The sequence below is a fragment of the Schistocerca cancellata genome, chromosome 8, assembly GCF_023864275.1.
Source record: "Schistocerca cancellata isolate TAMUIC-IGC-003103 chromosome 8, iqSchCanc2.1, whole genome shotgun sequence".
Lineage (NCBI taxonomy): Eukaryota > Metazoa > Arthropoda > Insecta > Orthoptera > Acrididae > Schistocerca > Schistocerca cancellata.
The window spans coordinates 550,119,069-550,142,678 of record NC_064633.1 but is presented as its reverse complement, the minus strand read 5'-3'; the positions used below and the strand labels follow the sequence as shown (position 1 = coordinate 550,142,678).

The 23,610-nt window shown below is 44.8% G+C and overlaps 1 protein-coding gene across 1 annotated transcript in view; it reads left to right on the top strand.

The window, feature by feature from the left end:
* The window catches only part of LOC126095004 (uncharacterized), a 646,737-nt gene that overhangs the window by 220,915 nt on the left and 402,212 nt on the right, over positions 1-23,610 (top strand). Inside the window, exon 2 of the mRNA XM_049909661.1 lies at positions 18,491-18,606. Within this exon, the coding sequence (XP_049765618.1) occupies positions 18,523-18,606 (84 nt within the window). The 5' untranslated portion in view covers positions 18,491-18,522. The remainder of the gene's footprint in view (positions 1-18,490; positions 18,607-23,610) is intronic.

The following is a 23,610-nucleotide window of genomic DNA, read 5'->3' as shown; positions in this document are numbered from 1 at the left end:
CCATTAATGTTTTTAGCAAGTGCTAAGAATCAGAAACTACCGCTGTGGTGTTGGTTTAGCGTAATGATTAGCGTAGCTGACCAAGCTATGGTTTTACTTGAAAGGAAGTTAAATGAGGGTAGAAACAAAATTGAAACGAAATTCCCAAATTGTGACTGGAAAGCTGTATGGCGGAACATCAACTATGCCGGGCTATCTACAGACGCTATTTCCGCATGGTACAAAACAGTTAATAATGTCATCAGCACCAACGAGAGACTATATGGGATCGGTTTAAACCAGACACACCTTTGTGGAAAATGCAATCTGGTGGATACACTCAGCCACAGATTCACCTGTGGTGGCAATGTGCATAACTGGAATTGGATCAGGCAACAAATCGCCCTTCTCACCAGATCCTCTACGCAATATATAACGCCGTCGCTCCTCCTGAGACCGGACATGACATACTTTCCGAAATTAAAAACCAACGCCATTAGCTGGTTACTGGGAAAATATGTTAGTTATGTCATCCACACACTTGGGTCGGACAACGAGATAGAATTCCGCGTTTACATGAAGTGTGAATATGCAAAAATCAGCACGTATCGCAACCACAAGAAGCACTATGGCAACATGCTGAAGATCATTTTTGAAAGAATGGGTGTTGGTTAAGTATGTGAAACCACTACAACACCTTGAACGAGAACGAAAAGAAGAAAAATAAGTCACTTGGTTCCTTATTATTATTTACTTTAATCTTGCTTCCGGAACTTTCTTTTTTTGTGTGTGTTATTGTATGTGTTTAATTGGATTGTATAAACTGGTTCATAGTCAAGAAAACTGGTATTAAATATGCTATTATTTTTTATTCAATGGACAGTTTACAAATTAAACAGTGAATGCAACTTTGTAGACAAACCCACTGATTGGGTGACAATAGTTTGCACCTAGAATAATCTCAGTTATCTTGAGCAAAGTTATACTGTAACCACTTTTAAAGTTTGTTTTACCATTATTACTGTATTAGACATATTTAGCATATAAATAGTTTAAAACTGGTTCTTTTTTTAATGTTGCAAATGGTTTAATCATTAATTGTACTGTTGAATACTTGAAATGTATGTTTTAGTATAATACAATAAAAAAAAGGGGAAAAAAAAGCGTAATGATTAACGTAGCTGACCAAGACATGGTTTTTGTTGGGGCGGAGGTTCGCGTCCTGGCACAACCAATTTTTTTCCTAATATTCGCGTTTTTATTAGGTTCTGATACTTTATTATTAGTTTAATATAAGTATAGACTATAATATTTGATGTTATGTAAATATAAGTTAACTTTTTTTTTTTTTTTTTTTTGAGGTGACTTTGTTCGATTGGCTTAATCTAATGGACAGCTTGCGCTACTTGTGTAAAGATATTTTGCTCCTTCTTCATTTACGCTTCGTAATTCACATGTTGCAAAGATTCTGCTGCTGGTTAGGAACAGTGATCCAGTAAGACCGACCTTGGGGTTTTACTAAAATGTGGGAATGATGAAATTATATTTATCTTATGCAGAGAAGTATTCCAAATTTGTAACGTACTGTTTGTAATGGAACTTTTATAAGCCTGTGTCCTTATTGATTGGACATGGTACTTTCCTTTTCGTGGACGATGGAAGAAATGTGCGTTTCAATAGAGCTAACGTGGGAATTTTATGCTCGCCCGTTGGATATTCAGTGTGATTTACGAACCAGAAACATCCCTCAACTGCCGCTGTAGTGCGTTGCGATCGCGTATACCACGTTGGGGCCCACGTACCGCATGCCCAAGTCGCATCGTTCCTGAGCGTTCAGCAGCACGTTGAACTTGGCACGCTCAACGTTAACGTTCGACAGCACGGTCCGTGTGCCGACGACGGCTTAAGGGGAGATGGCGCTACGTATCCCAGCCGTACTACGTTTTGAAGCCATGGGGGAGTGGCTCGCTGCCATGACACTCTGACCAAAACATTGCCAGTGTGCTATAGCGCTACGTGTATTACAGTCGCTAACTGCACCGTATACGCATGTAACGTCATCAGATTGGTTGTTTCAAAGTTTTTGTTTAAAATAAAATCTCGTAAAGGCGAAATTCCGCGTTTCTTCTGATTAAAAATAGTTTTTAATGTAATATTACGAATAGCTAGCCTTCAATGTAAACGATACAATTTTGTTAATTCAGTAATAAACGTGTATCACAAACTAAATAATAGAAACTGAAAAACTAAGTTAGCTATACCCTCCCTCCAAAGCCCCATAAATACATCTTGTTTGTAATACGTACTGGGACATTTCAGTTACGTTACACTACTGGGAAACACTGTTCATTACCACCAATATTTACTGAAATACGGTACACAGAATGGCAAATCTACACAGTGTCCTGTTTAGGCCTATAGTTCACGCCAGTTAATGTAGTGATAGCTTTTAATTTGGTACACGATGAAGACAAAGTGAGTTACTCAACACTTCGATTATCGACGATACGTACGTATTATACTGAAACGTGAACTTGAAAACTAAGAATTTAATTCTTTGAATTAACATACCTTTTGCAAATGTTTTGGGTGTGTAGGGAAAACTGATGGTACAGCATTTTCTCGGAGCCTTACTGTTGAAAGGGAAGTTCGGTCTATGTCCTCTTCTCGGAAATGCTGAGAACATATAGTGCTCCATTTAGACGCACGCCAATTCTCCCTCCTCACGGCATTCTCCCACAGAGCTTTCCGACTTTCATTTTTAGGAAATCTAAAATCATACAGGAGAAAAACACGCTATAGTACAAGTACCGATGTAGCACACGTTCATTCACAATGAAGTTGTAAAATCACACTTAACGAGACAACTTACACATGAAATGTTATTCCCTCCGATTTCGCATCACAATCAGAACGATTCGTACATCCGAACACCACACAAGTCACCATAATAGCGCAAAATCCTTCCAAAAGCGAGCGACAAGCAGCAATGTTTTGGTCGGATTGAGATGGCTACCCTCGGCTTCACATAGCTTCACAGCTGTGACGTCACGGCGTCTCCCTCTATTCTTACCTCCACGGTTCCGACACTGCGCAGGGACCGGCAGCGGACCCAGCTGACTGCACCGCGCGGAGATAACTTCCCTGGTCCGCAACAACCGACCGACTCCCGCAGAATGCCGACACCTCTAAAATAGTAGTCAGTGGAAATAATTCCAGCTACACACACAACCTGAGAAACACTTGCACGAAGACCTAAACGATACTCAACAGTAACTAAGCATGCGCGAAGACAATCGGGAGTCTATGCACACACACGCAGCCGACTCATGAACGATGGGCGAGCCAAAACGCGTCGACAGGTTGGATGACCGACCGACGATCCACCAAGACCGTGGCCTGGCTCAAGTGATGCGTGGCGGCAATGGTCGGGCGAGCCATGTCGACGCAGACCTCACTGCTGCTCCAACCCGACCGCACTAGTGCCGCAGTGCAACTCCCCGACTGGCAGGTACGGACTGCGCTCCAGACGCGTTCCAGCCGACTGGCAGCCGGAACTAGCGACCTTACGAACTGCTTACGACGGACGACGACCGGGAGGTAATAGCAGTCTAGCAAAGATACTGCCAGAAGGGAAACATCGATGCGCGCTGCTAACGCCGCTCACGGTCAGGCAAAGCAGCAACTCAGTGACAGAAGTAATTTAAATTAACGTAGTGAGATGGAAGTACATTAAAAACAGGGTGTAAAATACATGATGGCGGGAACACGAGCCACCGATTACTCACAAGGGTTCTGTAACCAGGAATAACATGTGGCGTTTTACGGAATGGATTAGGAACGGAACGCGGGAAGAAAAGGTCAATAAGTGAGAAAGGTATGGTGTTCACTTTATTATTAAACGTCGCTCGCACACTTCGTTCAGTATCAGCACCGAAGACATTGACGAGATGCTGCACACGTAAAACGACATGGTCAGCAGTTGTTCGCAGCAAATTTTTTTTTTTTTTTAATCTGAGAAACAAGTGACGTAGAGACCGAATCTGCCCATGGTGAACGCGCTCTTTAGATATCCCTAGAGCCAAAAGACTAGATGATCTTGCAGTTCATGTATCTGGTAAACTTCTGGAGATAACACGTTCGTGGAGCATTGCATTAAGCAGAGCTTTCAGTGTGAGAGCGATATGAGGTGTTGCCTCGTTATGCATGAAAAAGTGGTTTCCATACAGTTGCTCTTCCAAAGCAGGACTCACATGCTGTACAAAGAGTTCTCGATAGCGTGCAGGCGTCATAGTACACCTGACAGGCCCTGTGGGTGTATTCTCTTCGAAGAAGGACCGACCAAGAACAAAGGTGCTTCTGAACCTATACCACACAATCACATACGACGAGTCCAATGGTTATTCGTACACAACACTACCCTAAATTTCGCAGTTCTGTGTATTCACTGCGCCCTCTAGTGTGAAATGTGGCTCGTCACTCCACCGAATATTGCCCAGCCAGATGTCATCAACTTCGATCCGAGCCAGAAACCGAGGAGCATACTCAGGACGTTGCTTCGAATCGCGAGGTTTCAGTTGCTGCGTCGTCTGTATCTTGTACGGGTATCAGTGTAGAGTAGGCGCAAATCTTTCTGTAGTGTTGGCCACGGGATGGACAAGTCTCGTGACACTGTACAAGCGGTAGCACTACCGGGGACACGTGCTGCATCGCCAGTTACAGCAACAGCAACCTCGACTTACTCTTCCAGGTGCCACATCGAGTTCGCCCTTGTTTTCGAATTTCATTATCATCTTTTTAAACCATTTAACTGCATCGGGCCTCTCCTCAGACCTTCCAGGCGGCGATACCCTCTGAATGCAGCGCTGTAATTGCTGCCGTTCACATAAAACAGTTCCACGAACAGCGCACGGTCTCTGTTCTCAGTAGGCATACTATTCGTTTACGTTATGGCTTGTCAAATGACAGTGTGAATGTCACACCGTCATATAAATAGTATACAGCACAAGGTTCGCACCTGGTTCAACATTTGGAAGGAAATTTTTCCGTTGTATATCGGTTCAGCATTAACGCATTAGCCTTTCTACCAAGCTTCGCTGCCATACGATAATTACAGCCCACGCCTGACCTTAGTGAGTTTCCGCACTTTAATTACGTATTACCATGCGCAATTTTCTTTCTTTCTGTTTTCGCGTGAAATATGAGCGCAATTAAATAGGGATTTGATCGAAAAGGTCACACCAAGTAGGGCAATATTCCACTGCGAAGTCAGTGGCGGCCTATAACCGTACGTTCATAGTTACCTCACAGACAACTAGTTTGTGGATCCATGTTTACTGGAACGTTTTTTGCTTCTATATCGCATACGTTCACTCGTGTCAGTTTTCTCTGTTAGCTACGGTACACTCGCAAAAGGAACTTCGGGCAAGCATAACTACAAGGCGTGCAACGGGATAATAACCAGTGCAAACACTGACTTCGCTAATATGGTAGATCCACAAGACCTAATGCAAAATGTGCCATCTCTGGGTCGTCCAAGGCACCGCAATGTGGTGGTCGTGGAAATGTGCCGAAAGTCAATTTGAAAAATTCTGTCCCAGAAACCTATGGAGATTGAGGCCGTAGCCTCTCGGGGAACTGGCAGTGGAGAGAAACGCTGCGAGGGGAGGTGTGGAAGAAGATTGCTGACTCTGCACCAGGTGCCTGATCAGATATTTTGTAAGTAGGCTGTTTATGTTTTCTTATTGGCAACGTTACGTAGCGCTCAGTATGAAAATCACTGGCTGTGCTGTGTGCAGTCTGTAGCTAGTTTGCATTGTTGTCTGCCATTGTAGTTTCAGCAAGGGACTGGATAACAGCATTGCTGGTTCTAAGGACAATTCCAAAAACTTTGTGAGTGCACAAGTGGTGGTTATGGACTTGCTATATTATCCGCAAGACTCTTCGATGGTGATTGTGCACCTGCACAGTCGCAACAGATGGCTGCTAGCTATCTCTACAAGGACTGAAGGGGGTCTGCATCTTTGATGACCCACCAATATCATTATTTCTCCAAGGACTGCAGTGGGTCTGCATCTCTGGTGGTCCACCAATACCGTAATCTCTACCAGGACTACAGTGGGTCTGCTCTGTGATGACCTACCCACCAATATTCATCAACTTCGACTGACTCTGCTGTGGGTTTGCTCTGTTGTGGCCCATTACCTGTCAGCATGTCAAGAGTCAGCACTGTCTTTCAGTTGGAAGGACAACACTACTTCTTCAAGACTGCATGGAAATCCACTACTTCCGTGTGCATTGTCTTTTACTGCTCAGACTTTGAAAAAAAAAACACTGAAATTTTACTGTGATGAACAATCTGGACTGTCTTTATGGACTGTGAGAAAATTTTAGCTTTTGACCAACATTGTATCAATAAGTGTGTGCATTTGATTTCTTTGTTATTGGAATTACGATTATGAAAAATTTTAACAAATATGTATTGCCCAGTGCCCAAAACAATTTGTAAAATTTTTTGTGGGGAGCATGGGGGCTATGTAAGTAGGCTGTTTATGTTTTCTTATTGGCAACGTTACGTAGCGCTCTGTATGAAAATCACTGGCTGTGCTGTGTGCAGTCTGTGGCTAATTTGCATTGTTGTCTGCCATTGTAGTGTTGGGCAGCGGCAGCTGGATGTGAACAGCGCGTAGCGTTGCGCAGTTGGAGGTGAGCCGCCAGCAGTGGTGGATGTGGGGAGAGAAATGGCGGAGTTCTGATATTTGTAAGAATGGATGTTATGAACTGCTATATATATTATGACTATTAAGGTAAATACATTGTTTGTTCTCTAGTAACATCTTTCAATTGCTAACTATGCCTATCAGTAGTTAGTGCCTTCTGTAGTTTGAATCTTTTATTTAGCTGGCAGTAGTGGCGCTCGCTGTATTGCAGTAGTTCGAGTAATGAAGATTTTTGTGAGGTAAGTGATTTGTGAAAGGTATAGGTTAATGTTAGTCAGGGGCATTCTTTTGTAGGGATTTTTGAAAGTCAGATTGCGTTGCGCTAAAAATATTGTGTGTCAGTTTAAGCACAGTCGTGTATAAATTTTTCTAAGGGGACGTTTCAATTTGCTCGATTCACGATTCAGCGCGGCAGTACAACGTACGCTGCCTCCTGCGGCTAGAGACACTGGGATCACATCACCCTGCTAGGGCTGAAACTCAGAGCGACATTTAGTAAGAATCGGTATACCTTTTTTCCACGACCCTAGCATGCAGGAGGATTGGTTGCGAAAACATATAAGTGTGGGATAATGTTACTAGAAAATAAATGATAAAGAATTTTTCTATCGCCGCAAAAATATATAAATCAGCACACGTAACTTAGATATATTAACATAGGTTTAATATACACTTTATTTGTATCGTAGTTATCTACATTACTAAACGGGTAAAAAGGTAACAGAAGTCCCAGTTGTAGGTTGCCTATCTAAAGCGTCGAGGAGCAACGAAAATTTAATTCTCGATACTTCATGTAATTACTGACCGAATTTAAAAGTTGCTCATTATAAGCTATAATCTTACGTCAGAAGTTTAACGCAATAAGTCAGGTATTAAAGTTAGAAACTGAGTTTATGTCCTGAGGATGCATAAGTCACGGCGCACGAATTACCCAGGCGATATTCGTCCAGTATTTAAGTGTGAGAGCATTTAGCGACTTCCAACAGACCTTACACATGATTTGTGACCCCCTCGAAAATTTCTGTCTCTGACATCCGTAACGAAATAATGAAAGGGAAAAAGTTAGTCGTATGCTACATTGTCGCTCTTTATGCAGTAAAACTTCCGATCAAGCATCACGTTTTAACGTATTATTTCTTTAGTCCTAAATCTATTAGCAACGCAATTTGCAGCGAATATCCAGTTATAACCCTGAATGTACTTACAAATTTATGTCACAATGCGACACATAGTTCATAACATATAATGTCTTAAACATTGAGATGCATGAAAAATTAGCTTCTCATAAAATAGAAAGCACATTACCCATACCATAGTCGTCTAATTTTTGATAGTGGCAGCGCTTACCCACTCCCAACAAACTTGACACTTAATTTCAACCCTTTACTAAACTTCTTCTCGCTTACAGCCCCACAAACTGATGAAAGAAAAACATTTCATCTCTTACTACATTTTCGTTGCCCAAACGGTAAAACTTCCGACACTAATAAAACCAACACAATTAGCCTTTTTCCTCTTCGACCATAAAGGTTTTACGCTTTTAACGTTAAGTAAAGTGACGTGAAGTAATCAGACGTTTGAAGTGCGATAGTTTAAAGGATCAGGAGTGGAGAGGTTACTGGTAGTATACTAACATTGTGGGTTGGGTTTGAGTTGGGTTGTTTGGGGGAAGAGACCAAACAGCGAGGTCATCGGTCTCATCGGATTAGCGAAGGAAGTTGGCCGTGCCCTTTCAAAGGAACGATCCCGGCATTTGCCTGGAGAGATTTAGGTAAATCACGGAAAACCTAAATCAGGATGGCTGGACTCGGGATTGAACCGTCGTCCTCCCGAATGCGAGTCCAGTGTGCTAACATTGTATCGCAAGAAATGTAGTTGTAGTTTACTAATAGCTTAACATAACACACCTGGGTAGTATCCATATTTTGTAGAGAAGAAAACATGTACAACCAGTTTAAAAATTGTAATTATACAGGGTATTTCAGAACGGCGTTTTAAACATTTAGGGGACAGGTTCCTTACACCAAAACTATAAAAAGTGTTTAGTAAGCATGGGCTCTAGAGTGCATACCTTAAGAGCCATGAGCACTTGCTGAATAGAAGCGATGTCTTTCACAGTAGTGCAGCTGGTCAACTGCTCATAGCTCTTAAGTTGTACACCTTAGAGCTTATGTCTACTGGACATTTGATTCTTGTTTTGGCCGATACTACTTCCTCCAAAAATATGGAAAGCGAAAATCTTGCAGTAAAAGAGATGTGTTTCACCGTAGCGAAGATGAACAAGTTGGCTCTCAGTACTATGGGACTTAACAGCAGAGGTCATCAGTCCCCTAGAACTTAGAACTACTTAAACGTAACTAACCTAAGGACACCACACACACCCATGCCCGAGGCAGGATTCGAACCTGCGCCGTAGCGGTCGCGCGGTTCCAGACTGAAGCGCCTAGAACCGATCGGCCACCCCGGCCGGCGATGAACAAGTGCTCATAGCTCTTAAGGTATGCAATTTAGAGCCCATGTTTACTTGGACATTTTTTCTTGTTTTGGTGTAAGGAACCTATACCCAGATTTTTAAATCGTCGGTCTGAAACACCCTGTAAGTGTAACACGACATGGAACAGTACCACAGTACCAGCAGCAGATCAAAATTCAGTGGCAGAAACATTAATAAATACGTAAAAAGTACAGCCTGTTCCCCCACTAATTCGGCTGGTCATGAAGAGAGTGACAGAATGTCTGCTGACAGCTGAGGGCGTGGAGGTACGGCGGTTCGAGCCCCAGGCCTCCCGGCGGCGGCGCCGTGGGCGTGACGCGGCTCGCGGCCCCACGTGTGTCGCGCCGGCCCTGACCGTGCTGACCCGCGCGTGTCCCCGTCTCCCGGGCTGCCCAACCCCGGCATTCCTGCCCCGTGTCCTCCAACTACACCTCGCCGCTCCCTTTCCCTCTGCTCCCAGCACGACTCGCCTGGACGCCATCCCAAGTATACCACAGATGACGCCGTACCCTGCTGGAGGAAGTACCGAGCACTGAAGTAATTTATAGAGCTGCTGAAAGTTATAAATTGTAAGCATCCGAGGAACGGGTAGGTGCACTATCTGCTGACAAGTATCTGGGCACCTACAGGGTGTTTCAAAAATGACCGGTATATTTGAAACGGCAATAAAAACTAAACGAGCAGCGATAGAAATACACCGTTTGTTGCAATACGCTTGGGACAACAGTACATTTTCAGGCGGACAAACTTTCGAAACTACAGTAGTTACAATTTTCAACAACAGATGGCGCTGCAAGTGATGTGAAAGATATAGAAGACAACGCAGTCTGTGGGTGCGCCATTCTGTACGTCGTCTTTCTGCTGTAAGCGTGTGCTGTTCACAACGTGCAAGTGTGCTGTAGACAACATGGTTTATTCCTTAGAACAGAGGATTTTTCTGGTGCTGGAATTCCACCGCCTAGAACACAGTATTGTTGCAACAAGACGAAGTTTTCAACGGAGGTTTAATGTAACGAAAGGACCGAAAAGCGATACAATAAAGGATCTGTTTGAAAAAATTCAACGGACTGGGAACGTGACGGATGAACGTGCTGGAAAGGTAGGGCGACCGCGTACGGCAACCACAGAGGGCAACGCGCAGCTAGTGCAGCAGTTGATCCGACAGCGGCCTCGGGTTTCCGTTCGCCGTGTTGCAGGTGCGGTCCAAATGACTCCAACGTCCACGTATCGTCTCATGCGCCAGAGTTTACACCTCTATCCATACGAAATTCAAACGCGGCAACCCCTCAGCGCCGCTACCATTGCTGCACGAGAGACATTCGCTAACGATATAGTGCACAGGATTGATGACGGCGATATGCATGTGGGCAGCATTTGGTTTACAGACGAAGCTTATTTTTACCTGGACGGCTTCGTCAATAAACAGAACTGGCGCATATGGGGAACCGAAAAGCCCCATGTTGCAGTCCCATCGTCCCTGCATCCTCAAAAAGTACTGGTCTGGGCCGCCATTTCTTCCAAAGGAATCATTGGCCCATTTTTCAGATCCGAAACGATTACTGCATCACGATATCTGGACATTCTTCGTGAATTTGTGGCGGTACAAACTGCCTTAGACGACACTGCGAACACCTCGTGGTTTATGCAAGATGGTGCCCGGTCACATCGCACGGCCGACGTCTTTAATTTCCTGAATGAATATTTCGATGATCGTGTGATTGCTTTGGGCTATCCGAAACATACAGGAGGCGGCGTGGATTGGCCTCCCTATTCGCCAGACATGAACCCCTGTGACTTCTTTCTGTGGGGACACTTGAAAGACCAGGTGTACCGCCAGAATCCAGAAACAATTGAACAGCTGAAGCAGTACATCTCATCTACATGTGAAGCCATTCGGCCAGACACGTTGTCAAAGGTTTCGGGTAATTTCATTCAGAGACTACGCCATATTATTGCTACGCATGGTGGATATGTGGAAAATATCGTACTATAGAGTTTCCCAGACCGCAGCGCCATCTGTTGTTGAAAATTGTAACTACTGTAATTTCGAAAGTTTGTCTGCCTGAAAATGTACTGTTGTCCCAAGCATATTGCAACAAACGGTGTATTTCTATCGCTGCTCGTTTAGTTTGTATTGCCGTTTCAAATATACCGGTCATTTTTGAAACACCCTGTATTAGCAGACATTACCGTGGGACGTGTCCACCCTTCGCCTATACAGGGGTTTCAGCTCTTCTGGAGACAGTTTCACTGAGGTGTCTGAACGTCTGTGGAGCCCATTCTTCTCCAGTAGCCGAAACCAGACGAGTTAGTGAAATTGGACGCTGAGTTCTGCAGCTAGATCGACATTCTAACTCGTGCCAAAGGTGTTAGATTGCCTTCAGGTGCCCACTATGGGCAGGCCAGTCCGTTTCAGAAATGTCAATATCCACAAGCCATTGTCTCAAAGATGCTGCTTCATTACAGTGTGCATTGTCACGCTCGTACAAACAGTCACCGTCTCCAAACTTTTCCTCAGCTGTACACAGTACACAATGTTGTCAAAAGTATTCATATTCTTTGACACGTAGTGTAGTCTTAAGTGCAGTAAGCGAATCACACCCTAGCCACGAAGCACTGACTACAGCAGTGGTTCCAAATGGTTCAAATGTCTCTGAGCACTATGGGACTTAACATCTGAGGTCATCAGTCCCCTAGAGCTTAGAACTACTTAAACCTAACTAACCTAAGGACATCACACACATCCACGCCGGAGGCAGGATTCGAACCTGCGACTGTAGCGGTCGCGCGCTTCCAGACTGCAGCGCCTAGAATCGCTCGGCCACACCGGCCGGCAGCAGTGGTTCCCTAACTTCCTGAGATCATTACCCCCTTTTCTTTTAATCTCATTTTGTTCGTTATTGTTCGTTCCATTTGTTCAAGGCGGACGTCGTATGACATCCGTTCAAGGCCATCGTTGATTCATTCACTCAGTTTTTTTGTTACAGAGGACAGGTAACCCTCTGACCGAACACGCTGAGCAACCGTGCCGGCTCCAATAAGGCATGAGCTGATGTCCCCCCCCCCCCCCCCGCTCTTCCTCCCCTAAAAATCGGCAACATTACCGCCTAACTCACCTTTAGATTAACAAGAATTTTCTTTGAAACCTTTTGTCTTTGAAATGACAAAAGACAAGTGCTATTTAGTTTTTGTACCTGTTTTACTAAACCACGAACTATAAGTCAACTAGGTAATTGCTAACAACCCTTTTTCACAGTGACGTAGCAGTTCTCAGTGTATCCCGAGTGCTACCTAAAACTCCTCCTCAGAAAACAAAGCTGCAGTTTGGTCCAATAGGAACTTACCACCAAAACAAAGCTTCCTATCGACAATGAGACACAACGTACTTCCCGTGCCCCCGTCCTCTCCTTGGCGGCACTTGTTTCACCCCACACCCTAGACCCCCATTTAAAATAAAGAAATGTATACCTAGGCCTAAATCAATACTTACCAACAAACAGCTTCTGTTAAGTAATTAGTTAATAATATGTCACACATCCTTACAATACGTTGAAATTTCGTTGATAGTCGTATCCAACATTGGGCCACACACGTTAGGGTATACTCTGAAGGAGGACACTCAAATGCTTTAGAAGCAGCCTCCTCTGTACACTGACTGCGTTTCCCAGTATACCACCAATGATCTACGACTGAGCCATACAAATCGTTACACATACATACACTCCTGGAAATGGAAAAAAGAACACATTGACACCGGTGTGTCAGACCCACCATACTTGCTCCGGACACTGCGAGAGGGCTGTACAAGCAATGATCACACGCACGGCACAGCGGACACACCAGGAACCGCGGTGTTGGCCGTCGAATGGCGCTAGCTGCGCAGCATTTGTGCACCGCCGCCGTCAGTGTCAGCCAGTTTGCCGTGGCATACGGAGCTCCATCGCAGTCTTTAACACTGGTAGCATGCCGCGACAGCGTGGACGTGAACCGTATGTGCAGTTGACGGACTTTGAGCGAGGGCGTATAGTGGGCATGCGGGAGGCCGGGTGGACGTACCGCCGAATTGCTCAACACGTGGGGCGTGAGGTCTCCACAGTACATCGATGTTGTCGCCAGTGGTCGGCGGAAGGTGCACGTGCCCGTCGACCTGGGACCGGACCGCAGCGACGCACGGATGCACGCCAAGACCGTAGGATCCTACGCAGTGCCGTAGGGGACCGCACCGCCACTTCCCAGCAAATTAGGGACACTGTTGCTCCTGGGGTATCGGCGAGGACCATTCGCAACCGTCTCCATGAAGCTGGGCTACGGTCCCGCACACCGTTAGGCCGTCTTCCGCTCACGCCCCAACATCGTGCAGCCCGCCTCCAGTGGTGTCGCGACAGGCGTGAATGGAGGGACGAATGGAGACGTGTCGTCTTCAGCGATGAGAGTCGCTTCTGCCTTGGTGCCAATGATGGTCGTAGGCGTGTTTGGCGCCGTGCAGGTGAGCGCCACAATCAGGCACACAGGGCCAACACCCGGCATCATGGTGTGGGGAGCGATCTCCTACACTGGCCGTACACCACTGGTGATCGCCGAGGGGACACTGAATAGTGCACGGTACATCCAAACCGCCATCGAACCCATCGTTCTACCATTCCTAGACCGGCAAGGGAACTTGCTGTTCCAACAGGAGAATGCACGTCCGCATGTATCCCGTGCCACCCAACGTGCTCTAGAAGGTGTAAGTCAAGTACCCTGGCCAGCAAGATCTCCGGATCTGTCCCCCATTGAGCATGTTTGGGACTGGATGAAGCGTCGTCTCACGCGGTCTGCACGTCCAGCACGAATGCTGGTCCAACTGAGGCGCCAGGTGGAAATGGCATGGCAAGCCGTTCCACAGGACTACATCCAGCATCTCTACGATCGTCTCCTTGGGAGAATAGCAGCCTGCATTGCTGCGAAAGGTGGATATACACTGTACTAGTGCCGACATTGTGCATGCTCTGTTGCCTGTGTCCATGTGCCTGTGGTTCTGTCAGTGTGATCATGTGATGTATCTGACCCCAGGAATGTGTCAATAAAGTTTCCCCTTCCTGGGACAATGAATTCACGGTGTTCTTATTTCAATTTCCAGGAGTGTATTTGCGTGAAATGACTGATTCTGTGAACCGTTTTGTGAAGTGCACAGTTCTATATTTCTGTGCATTTAAAGCAAGTTACCAGTCATGATTTGAAATCTTCTCAACTTCAGACTAAAAAATTTGTGCATATTTTTACGGACAGTACTTCAAAACTAGAGTTCCTACAAAAATTCTGAAGTGACTATTAATACTGTTTTCCAGTTCATTAACACAGGACATAAACAGCCAGTCTCCCGGTTTGGGATGTTCGACGACCGTGGACAGTTACAAAATATCGATTCTATATGACTGAACGTCGGTGTGAAGTTTTAGAAATATCGTAACATCGACGTCTAATGCAAAATATCGACCATCGATCTTGCCAAAAGAGCCAGAGTACTTGTTACCAACATCGACAGTTTTTTTCCTCATTTAAAGGAATTTTTTTCTGAAAAGTCTCATAACTGTACCATTTCAGCGGCAAAAGACACAGACACAGCATATGGAAGGAAAAGTTACATTCCGTATTTTGCCAACATGTTCAGTATGGTAGCAAAAAGATCAACAGAAAAGACTGACAGACTGCCTCGGTTGATTACTGCCGTCTAAAGAACTGCAACGTGGTTCAAACACAGCGTAGTAGCAAGTGAACAGCCACGAAAAGAACCAGTCCTCTAATTAATTCAAGAAGAACTCACCAGATGGAATTCGACGTTCTATATGATTGAAAGATTTTTGTAGCTGCGTCCAGTATCAATAATATCATTTATTGTCATGTTAGTGCACCATCCGTGCTAACAGTCGCAGATATTGTATATCTGGCTGGTGGTTATCGTTTTCTGCGGCTTGTTGGAATGGCTTCTCGCGTAATTTACGTAGAAATGTACATTACAAGGAATAAAGTTATGCCAGTAACTAGTTACTTGAATATGAAAATATTTCGCCTGCAGCCAATACAGACTGTTGTAGAGAATCGGAAGCGAAACATCATAACACAAATCACAAAGAGTTTACTACCAATGCAACATGTTGACATATTAGCCATATCAACGTTGGGCTACCCTCTATTCGAGAACATACGTTTTTAAGATGCTTTTTCATGTTCGAAGGCGTCAAAATAATGAAGGATTCCCTTGCAGCTGTTGAAATGACTGTCAGTGAGGGTGAACAACTCGTTGACATATTACGGGAAAATAGAGCAACTAAATTGGATTTACATAAAATGGCACAAGAAAATAGTTTTCAAACTGGAGCAGAAACGGATCTGCCATCACGGTTCAGTTATTAATTGAAAGATCTTAAGCAAGATCCATTTGAAGTATGGTATGGAGTTACATAATCGGTACTACGTATCGAAAGCTACAAAAAATAGTGTTTGAGATGTATAATAGCCACATTGTCAGCTTTTGAAAATCTGTCCTCAAATTCAGGTTATGCTCTCTGCCAACAGCGTAATAGACTGAAAGGAAAGCTTCTCCCAAAAATATAATTTTTATAATCTGTATACAAAGAGTTGGGCCATATGTAATGTTAATTATTGCTGCGTTTATTTATTAATATTAGATGCATCTGAATGCTAATTTTTACGCCATTCTATAAATTCATAATTTAACATCAATCTTTTGGGGTCTATTAATGTGGGTCAGCGATGTTAAGACGTCGATCATGAAACTGAAATCAGCAGCGCTGATTTCGCAACTTCACACATCCCTAGTCCCAACAGACTTCCCTGGGGCGGTCCTGAAGTTACATTTATTTCTGTTTTGACTCTCCAGCCAAGATAACATGCAGCGTCGTCCCTACCAAAGTGGTTTTAATCCAGTCATAAATTTTGTTTGACTCCCACATAATACTACTTTTTTTTAATGTTGGTAACGAATCAAATGCTTTTCTGAAATGAAGAAAGCCGCGCGGGAGTAGCCGTGCGGTCTGAGGCGCTGCAGTCATGGACTGTGCGGCTGATCCCGGCGGAGGTTCGAGTCCTCCCTCGGGCATGGGTGTGTGTGTTTGTCCTTAGGATAATTTAGGTTAAGTAGTGTGTAAGCTTAGGGTCTGATGACCTTAGCAGTTAAGTCCCATAAGATTTCACACACATTATAACTTTTTTTTTTCTTTGAAATGAGGAAATACTGCATCAACTTTCTCATACAGACGTAATATCCCAAATACGCTTTCGACAGTGCAGGCGGCAAACTACCACCTTCTTCTGTTTTTTTATGTTAAGATTAGGTTCATCCATATAACGTCTTCCTCAGAAGTACAACGTCTGAAGGGAATATGAAGTGTTCCACTACCCCTTGTTGTCGCAGTCTTCAGTTCTCGTTTATTGTTGTGGCGTTTCCCTTATTTGGTGGAGGAATAGCTGGAAATTTAGCCGACGCTGTGACAGAGCGGTTCTAGGCGCTTCAGTCCGGAACCACGCGGCTGCTACTGTCGCAGGTTCGAATCCTGCCTCGGGCATGGATGTGTGTGATGTCCTTAGGTTAGTTAGGTTTAGGTAGCTCTAAGTCTAGGGGACCGATGACCTCAGATGTTAAGTCCCATAGTGCTTAGAGCCATTTGAACCATTTGAAGCTGGAAACTAGCGTCTGACTGCTATCTGTTGCGGCCTCGCATTCCTGGGCGTTTGAATAATATTAAAGTTCTGGCCCAGGAGATACATCCATGAAAGAGGGGCCTAATACTCAAAATCCCCGAATATGGGCAACAGATAATAGTTTGAAACTGTCCATTTGTGGCCATATGGGTGCATGTGACTGCGTCTCAAATAACATAGTTCCCTCGTAAAAATCTAAAGTCCAGAGAGTATCTATAAGTTTCAAGGAATAAATGATCTGCTGTAATTTGACGTAATATTCTTCACTTCATTAAAAAACCATTAGGAAAAACTGTATCGCTCATACCTTCTCTAACTAACAATGAAAACGATGTACTTCTCGAATAATACAAGTTCAAGTGTATTGTAGAAAATAGGCATTAGAAGCACTACACCTTCTAAATGTCGATCTGTCCTTTAAGTGTTTTAAGCAATATTGACATTTAGTTAGTTTAAATAATCTGGCCTGACCCACCATAAATCATTACGTCAGTCCGCTAGTTATACAGTTCAAATACTGACTATACTTCTTCTTCTTCTTCTTCTGCTGACTAGGGTTACCCCCTTTTGTCTGCCTCATTTTGTGTATATACTGGACCAACTGCTGTCACATCTGCTGGTTCCTCGTCCAGATAGTCGTTTCCGTTGCAGTCGTCCATGTTTACAAATTTTATCTAGTCTCGTGAGATTCATTCTTTCCACATGAACGTTCCAACTTGTTTTCCATGTCTTCATCCGTACATCTATATCATGTATTCCTCACCGTTCCATTGTCGATACATTTATTCAAATGGCTCTGAGCAAAATGGGACTTAACTTCTGAGGTCATCAGTCCCCTAGAACTTAGAACTACTTAAACCTAACCAACCTAAGGATATCACACGCATCCATGCCCGAGGCAGGACTCGAACCTGCGACCGGAGTGGTCGCGCTGTTCCAGACTGTAGCGCTTAGAACCGCTCGGCCACCCAGGCCGGCATACATTTATTCTCTTGTCCCACAAGGTTACTCCTTGGATCTGTCTTACAACCCTCATTTCCACTGCCGTTAACTTTTGTTTCATTTTTCTCGTTTCCGTTCTAGTTTCTGCTGCATATATTTTTATTTTCCTCTCAGTCGTTTTCCACAGAGATTTTTGCATGCATCCGGCTACCCTTATTGCCTTTGTCTCTTGGTTTTTGATTTTCATGGTTTAGTCTTTATAGATGGCGATAACATCTCATCACCTTTTCAACTGACACACTGTCTACATCTACATATTACAGGTGTTTTTTATATTACCACAGTCTCTTTCTTTTATGGAGAAGATTATCCTCACTATTTGATTTCAATGCAGCTTTGTCAGCATAACATATAATATTTACCACTTTCTTTCTCATTTTATATCCTTGTTTCTTTCTTACGGCATCAGTTATGTAGTCCATTATAAAGTTAAACAGGAGTGGACTTAATGAATCTCCTTGTCTAATTCCTTTACCTAATTTAATCCGCGAATCCTTCGTGTGTTTTAATTCTCGTTTTATTGCCTGTACATGTGTATCTCCTATGGTTTTCACTAAGTCTGACTCGTACAGAGTTAAATTTAATTCTTCAACAGACGGTGATGGCTCCCGGACGATCGTTGCTGGTATGCCCACTGCATCACTGCCGTCGCCACATTCGCTGCTGCGGCCAGGCACTGCATTCCCCAGCGAGCCGAATTACTGCGTCGCGGTGCGTCACTTTTACTACAACAATTTTTCAAAACATACTGATACAAGGATTATCTCCCACTAGTGGCTTAATCCTGTCGCTCATCAACATTTTTTGCACGTCACCCTAGCTTTGTTACATACTTACTGGAAATTTAAAAAATGGCGCTTGGACGCTCGGTGTAAGCGGCAGAGGTGTACAAATTCCGCTTTTAATCTCTGTTAGCCAGGCAGGCAATCTGTCGCATGTTATCAGCAGAACGGGCTGGCTACTTTACTCACATCCAAGCCACTCTATGTCCAACACAAGTTGGCTAAGAAATCTCGTTTACCTGCCCGTCTATCCGCTGTGCTACGTCACGCGGCACTTTATTCTGTACTCTTTCATCGTAGGGTTATAAGTACAGTTCACAAGTTGATGAAAAGTTTTCTTTTCTTTTTTCTTAAGTGTCACTCAGTGAAATACATATCATTTAGCGTCGTTATAGGCCAGAAAATGGTGGTTTTTATTTGTCATTTTTTTCCTTTCCGGCGTATTTCGGGTTTATTGATTTACTTCGATATGAACTGCTTTCGCTGCAACTTCACCCTCCTTCGGCTAGTCCTTAATACGTCGCCTCTAATACACTCACGCTCATAAATTAAGGCTAACTGCAAGATGTGGTACCACACAACGTGGCACTATACAAAACTGGCGCTAATAGCATAGGCACATAGGGAACACACACGACACAGATCTGTTAAGTCCACCCTATTGGTGAGAAAACCGTCCCGTAAGACATGTGCTACAAAACTCCACTGCTTCCTGCGCGTGTATCACGACATCAATATGGGATATGATCACCATACACACGTACACAGGCCGCACAACGGGTTGGCATACTCTGGATCAGGTGGTCGAGCAGCTGCTGGGATGTAGACTTCCATTCTTGCACCAGTGGCTGTCGGAGCTCCAAAAGTGTCGTAGGGGATTGAAGAAGTGCAGTGATACGTCGACCGAGAGCATCCCAAACGTGCTCGATGGCGTTTAGGTCTGCAGAACAGACAGGCCACTCCATTCGCCTGATATCTCCTGTTTCAAGGTACTCCTCCATGATGGCAGCTCGGTGGGGCCGTGCGTTATCATCCATCAAAAGGAAGATGGGACCCACTGCACCCCTGAAAAGGCGGATATACTGATGCAAAATGACGTCCCGATACACCAGAACTGGTACAGTTCCTCTGTCAAAGACATGCAGGGGTGTGCGTGCACCAATCATAATCCCACCCTACACCTTCAAACCACGACCTCCATACAGGTCCCATTCGAAAGATACCCCAAGGGGTATCTGGTTCCTGGTTCACGCCAGATGAAACCCCGGCTAGAATCATTGTGGACTCGTCCGTGAACATAACCTGGGACCATTGTTCCAATGACCATGTACTGCGTTCTTGACACCAGGCTTTACGGGCTCTCCTATGACAGGGGTCAGTGGAAAGCACCTTGCAGGTCTCCGGGCGAATAAATCGTGTCTGTTCAGTCGTCTGTAGACTGTGTGTCTGGAGACCAATGTTCCAGTGGCTGCGGTAAGGTCCCGAACAAGACTATCTGCAGTACTCCGTAGGCGTCTGAGGGCACTGATGGCGAGATATCGGTAATCTTGTGGTGTTGTACACTGTGGACGTCCCGTACTGTAGCGCCTGGCCACGTTTCCTGTCTGTTGGAATCGTTGCCACAATCGTGAGATCACACTTTGTTGTATACGAAGGTTTCGTGGTAGGACCTGCTTTGTTTGATCAGCCTTCAATCGCCTAGAATTCTACCTCTCATAACGTCATCAATATGTGTTCTTTGAGCCATTTTCAACACACAGTCACGATTAGAACGTCTGAAAAAGTCTGCACACTTACTCGCTGCACCGTAGTCTGACACGCAGCAACACACCTTTGCGTATCTGGACTGCTGCCAGCGCCACCGTGTGACGACAGCAGGACAAATGCACCATATGGTCACACCCCGAGATGACTGAAACCCGCAAAGCGACCACCAGAGCGTTGTTTCACCATGTATCAGCATTATCCTTAATTCATGAGCATGAGTGTATATGTTGTTCATACAAGCAGAACTATCTCTGAAGGTCTAGATCCGTTGAACCTACGAACCAGAAGATGTTGGGTTGGGTTTTTTTGGGTAGGAGACCAGAAGATTTCTATTATACTCCAACGCCAACTAAAATAAGGTTCTCGAAGTTCAGCTTTTGTAACCTTAGTGTCTTTCCGCCTAATGTGACTCCAGTTATGTCAATTTTAATTATTTTTTCCAGGATGTGTATTGTGGCTTCGCTGAATTCATTTTAAGTAGTGAAAATAGTTCATTCTAAATTCCTCAAATACATTTTAGCAAAGACGACGTTCGTTGTCCTTGTTATGTTAATCTAAAAAGCGCATGTTTCAAAGAAGAAGCTTTTCTTTTATACTAAGCTTTCTTCGCACTAGGTAGCACACCACCAGAATGTGGTTTTTAATGTCTACTGAACCGTTTTTTTCCCGTTTAAATCAATATCCGCTCTAAGTTTAGAAAGTCTTTATACTGCTAAATGGCCTCAAGTCCCTACCACCCATTTCCACACAACTGTCAAACCCTTCATCCTTTTTGAAATATTTATGGAGTGAGGTAACTACTGGACAAATTTACAAACATGTGGTAACTGACTGAAGGTTCCCAAATTACTTTATTACACAATGTGTTGCGACACACCTACCAATTTATTTGAAGCTGCGTCACAAACAGACGACAAGGTATCTCCTGCTGGAGTCGGGCTCTTTTTCGTGACTGGTATACATTACCCAATTCTTAATTTCTCCACAGTCTCCTTTAAGTTTGGTTTGCTCATTTTGCTGCTCCAAACGTTATGATAAAGGGCTGCATTGAAAGTACCTACATTAACATACACTTGGCTAGTGTGTAGTCAGTCCGCAGCTCGTGGTCTCGCGGTAGCGTTCTCGCTTCCCGAGCACCGGGTCTCGGATTCGATTCCCGGCGGGGTCAGGGATTTTCACCTGCCCCGAGATGACTGGGTGTGGTTGTGTCATCATCATCTTTCATCCACATTACGGTCGGAGGAAGGCAACGGCAAACCACCTCCATTAGGACCTTGCCTAGTACGGCAGTGCTGGTCTCCCGCACCGTTCCCCTACGCTCTGTCAAGAAGCATGAGAGTTCATTTCTATTTTGTAGTCAAGTTGGATTGGTACCGCAACCTGTTGTTAAGCCAGCCAGGGTTTCTGGAAACCTAGTTGTCCACTTTTGACCACTGTGCTTCAGCACACATCTACCCCCTGTGTTTCCGTTGTGGCAAGTGGAGCTGCTTTAATGGTTGCGGCGGAGATAGGGGCACGCAGGCTGGAACGAGAGTTTGTACACCTCTAGTAAGCAGACTGTAACATTGTATTAAACCTGTAGCCCTTAATTCGCCGCCTTTCGCCCATTTCTCACGATGAGACATGATGCGCTATTTAAGCTGTAGAACGAAGCCGTACGTAACTGTGAAGTTCTCAAAGACCGGCCTGAGTGGCGTTCCAGCCCTCCAGTGCCGCATGCGCTGTGTCTGAAATGAATGTGTGTTCGTGTGTGTGTGTGTGTGTGTGTGTGTGCGTGTAAGCGCCGGCGGCGCTCGCACGTGCGTGCCGGGATTCCAGAGTGACAAGCGGCGGTGGTGCGGCGGCGTCCTTGGCGGCCCTCCGCCTCATTACGCGCTGACCCTGTGGTTGGACGCTGGAGGAGCCAGCGCCGCGCACGGCCCGGCCCGGCTCGCATTCCTACGGCTGGAGATGGCCGGTACAGGCCAGGGCGACGGACTGCCCGACTGGAGTCCAGCGCGGCCGCTCCAGCTGACCAGAGTCGCTCACCGGACCGGCAGCTCGGTGGCTCCAGCTGACGAAGTTGGCCTACACGGTCGCCGCGAGTTAACTCCGACATTTCTTTAGATTAGACTACAAAACCAAAGCGAAATTAGAATTATATATTAATACCATCAGCTGCTGACGGGCGTTGACGGATATCAACGGGACAGGTAGAAATGTGTACCCCGACCGGGACTCGAACCGGGTATCTCCTGCTTACATGGCAGACGCTCTATCCATCTGAGCCACCGAGGGCACAGAGGATAGTGTGACATATCCAAAAGAACAGACACCATATCCATATAAGGATACAAAACCAAAGGTCTCACGTTCGATCCCCAGTCAGCTTTACAATTTTTTTGTCTCTCACCTATCACTTATTTCACCTCTGCCCACGTTTGTCGTTCGGAGACCAAGTTAAACTGCAGACCCTGCAGTAGAACCACGCCAAGTGGCGGCTTTGGGTTGATGACAGCTTATAACTGAGTTACGTAGATGCATTTTCGTATGTCATCCGCACGTTAACTGACGCGCCTGGATATCCACGCGCGTTAGCTATCCTCTTCTGGGTTTAATGGAGATCTGCGGTCTCACAAAGGGACGTCATGACATTGGAATCACAGCTTTACTTATACGCCTTTAGTAGACCATTAAAACAACATAATGTGAAAGTAATAAGGTGCACTACTCTGCCTGTTGCAAGGAAACAGCAAGAGAAATTTTATGAGTCTATTGCGTAACGGATGTATCTCTGCGTAGGTATTGGGTGTTGGAGTCCATGGTGATCAAGCGGTTTGTGTTCGAACTTCGCAAGACTAACGTGTATTAAGCGGCGCTTAGACTCCCGGTCAAACTTAATTTTTAATCTATATATTTTTTCATCAGTGGTCATTTTATTTAATGTATATGACATTGTTTATTGACTTCCGCAAGGCGTTTGATACAGTTCTCCACAGTCGTTTAATGAACAAAGTAAGAGCATATGGACTATCTGACCAATTGAGTGATTGGATTGAAGAGTTCCTAGATAACAGAACGCAGCATGTCATTCTCAATGGAGAGAAGTCTTCCGAAGTAAGAGTGATTTCAGGTGCGCCGCAGGAGAGTGTCATGGGACCGTTGCTATTCACAATATAAATAAATG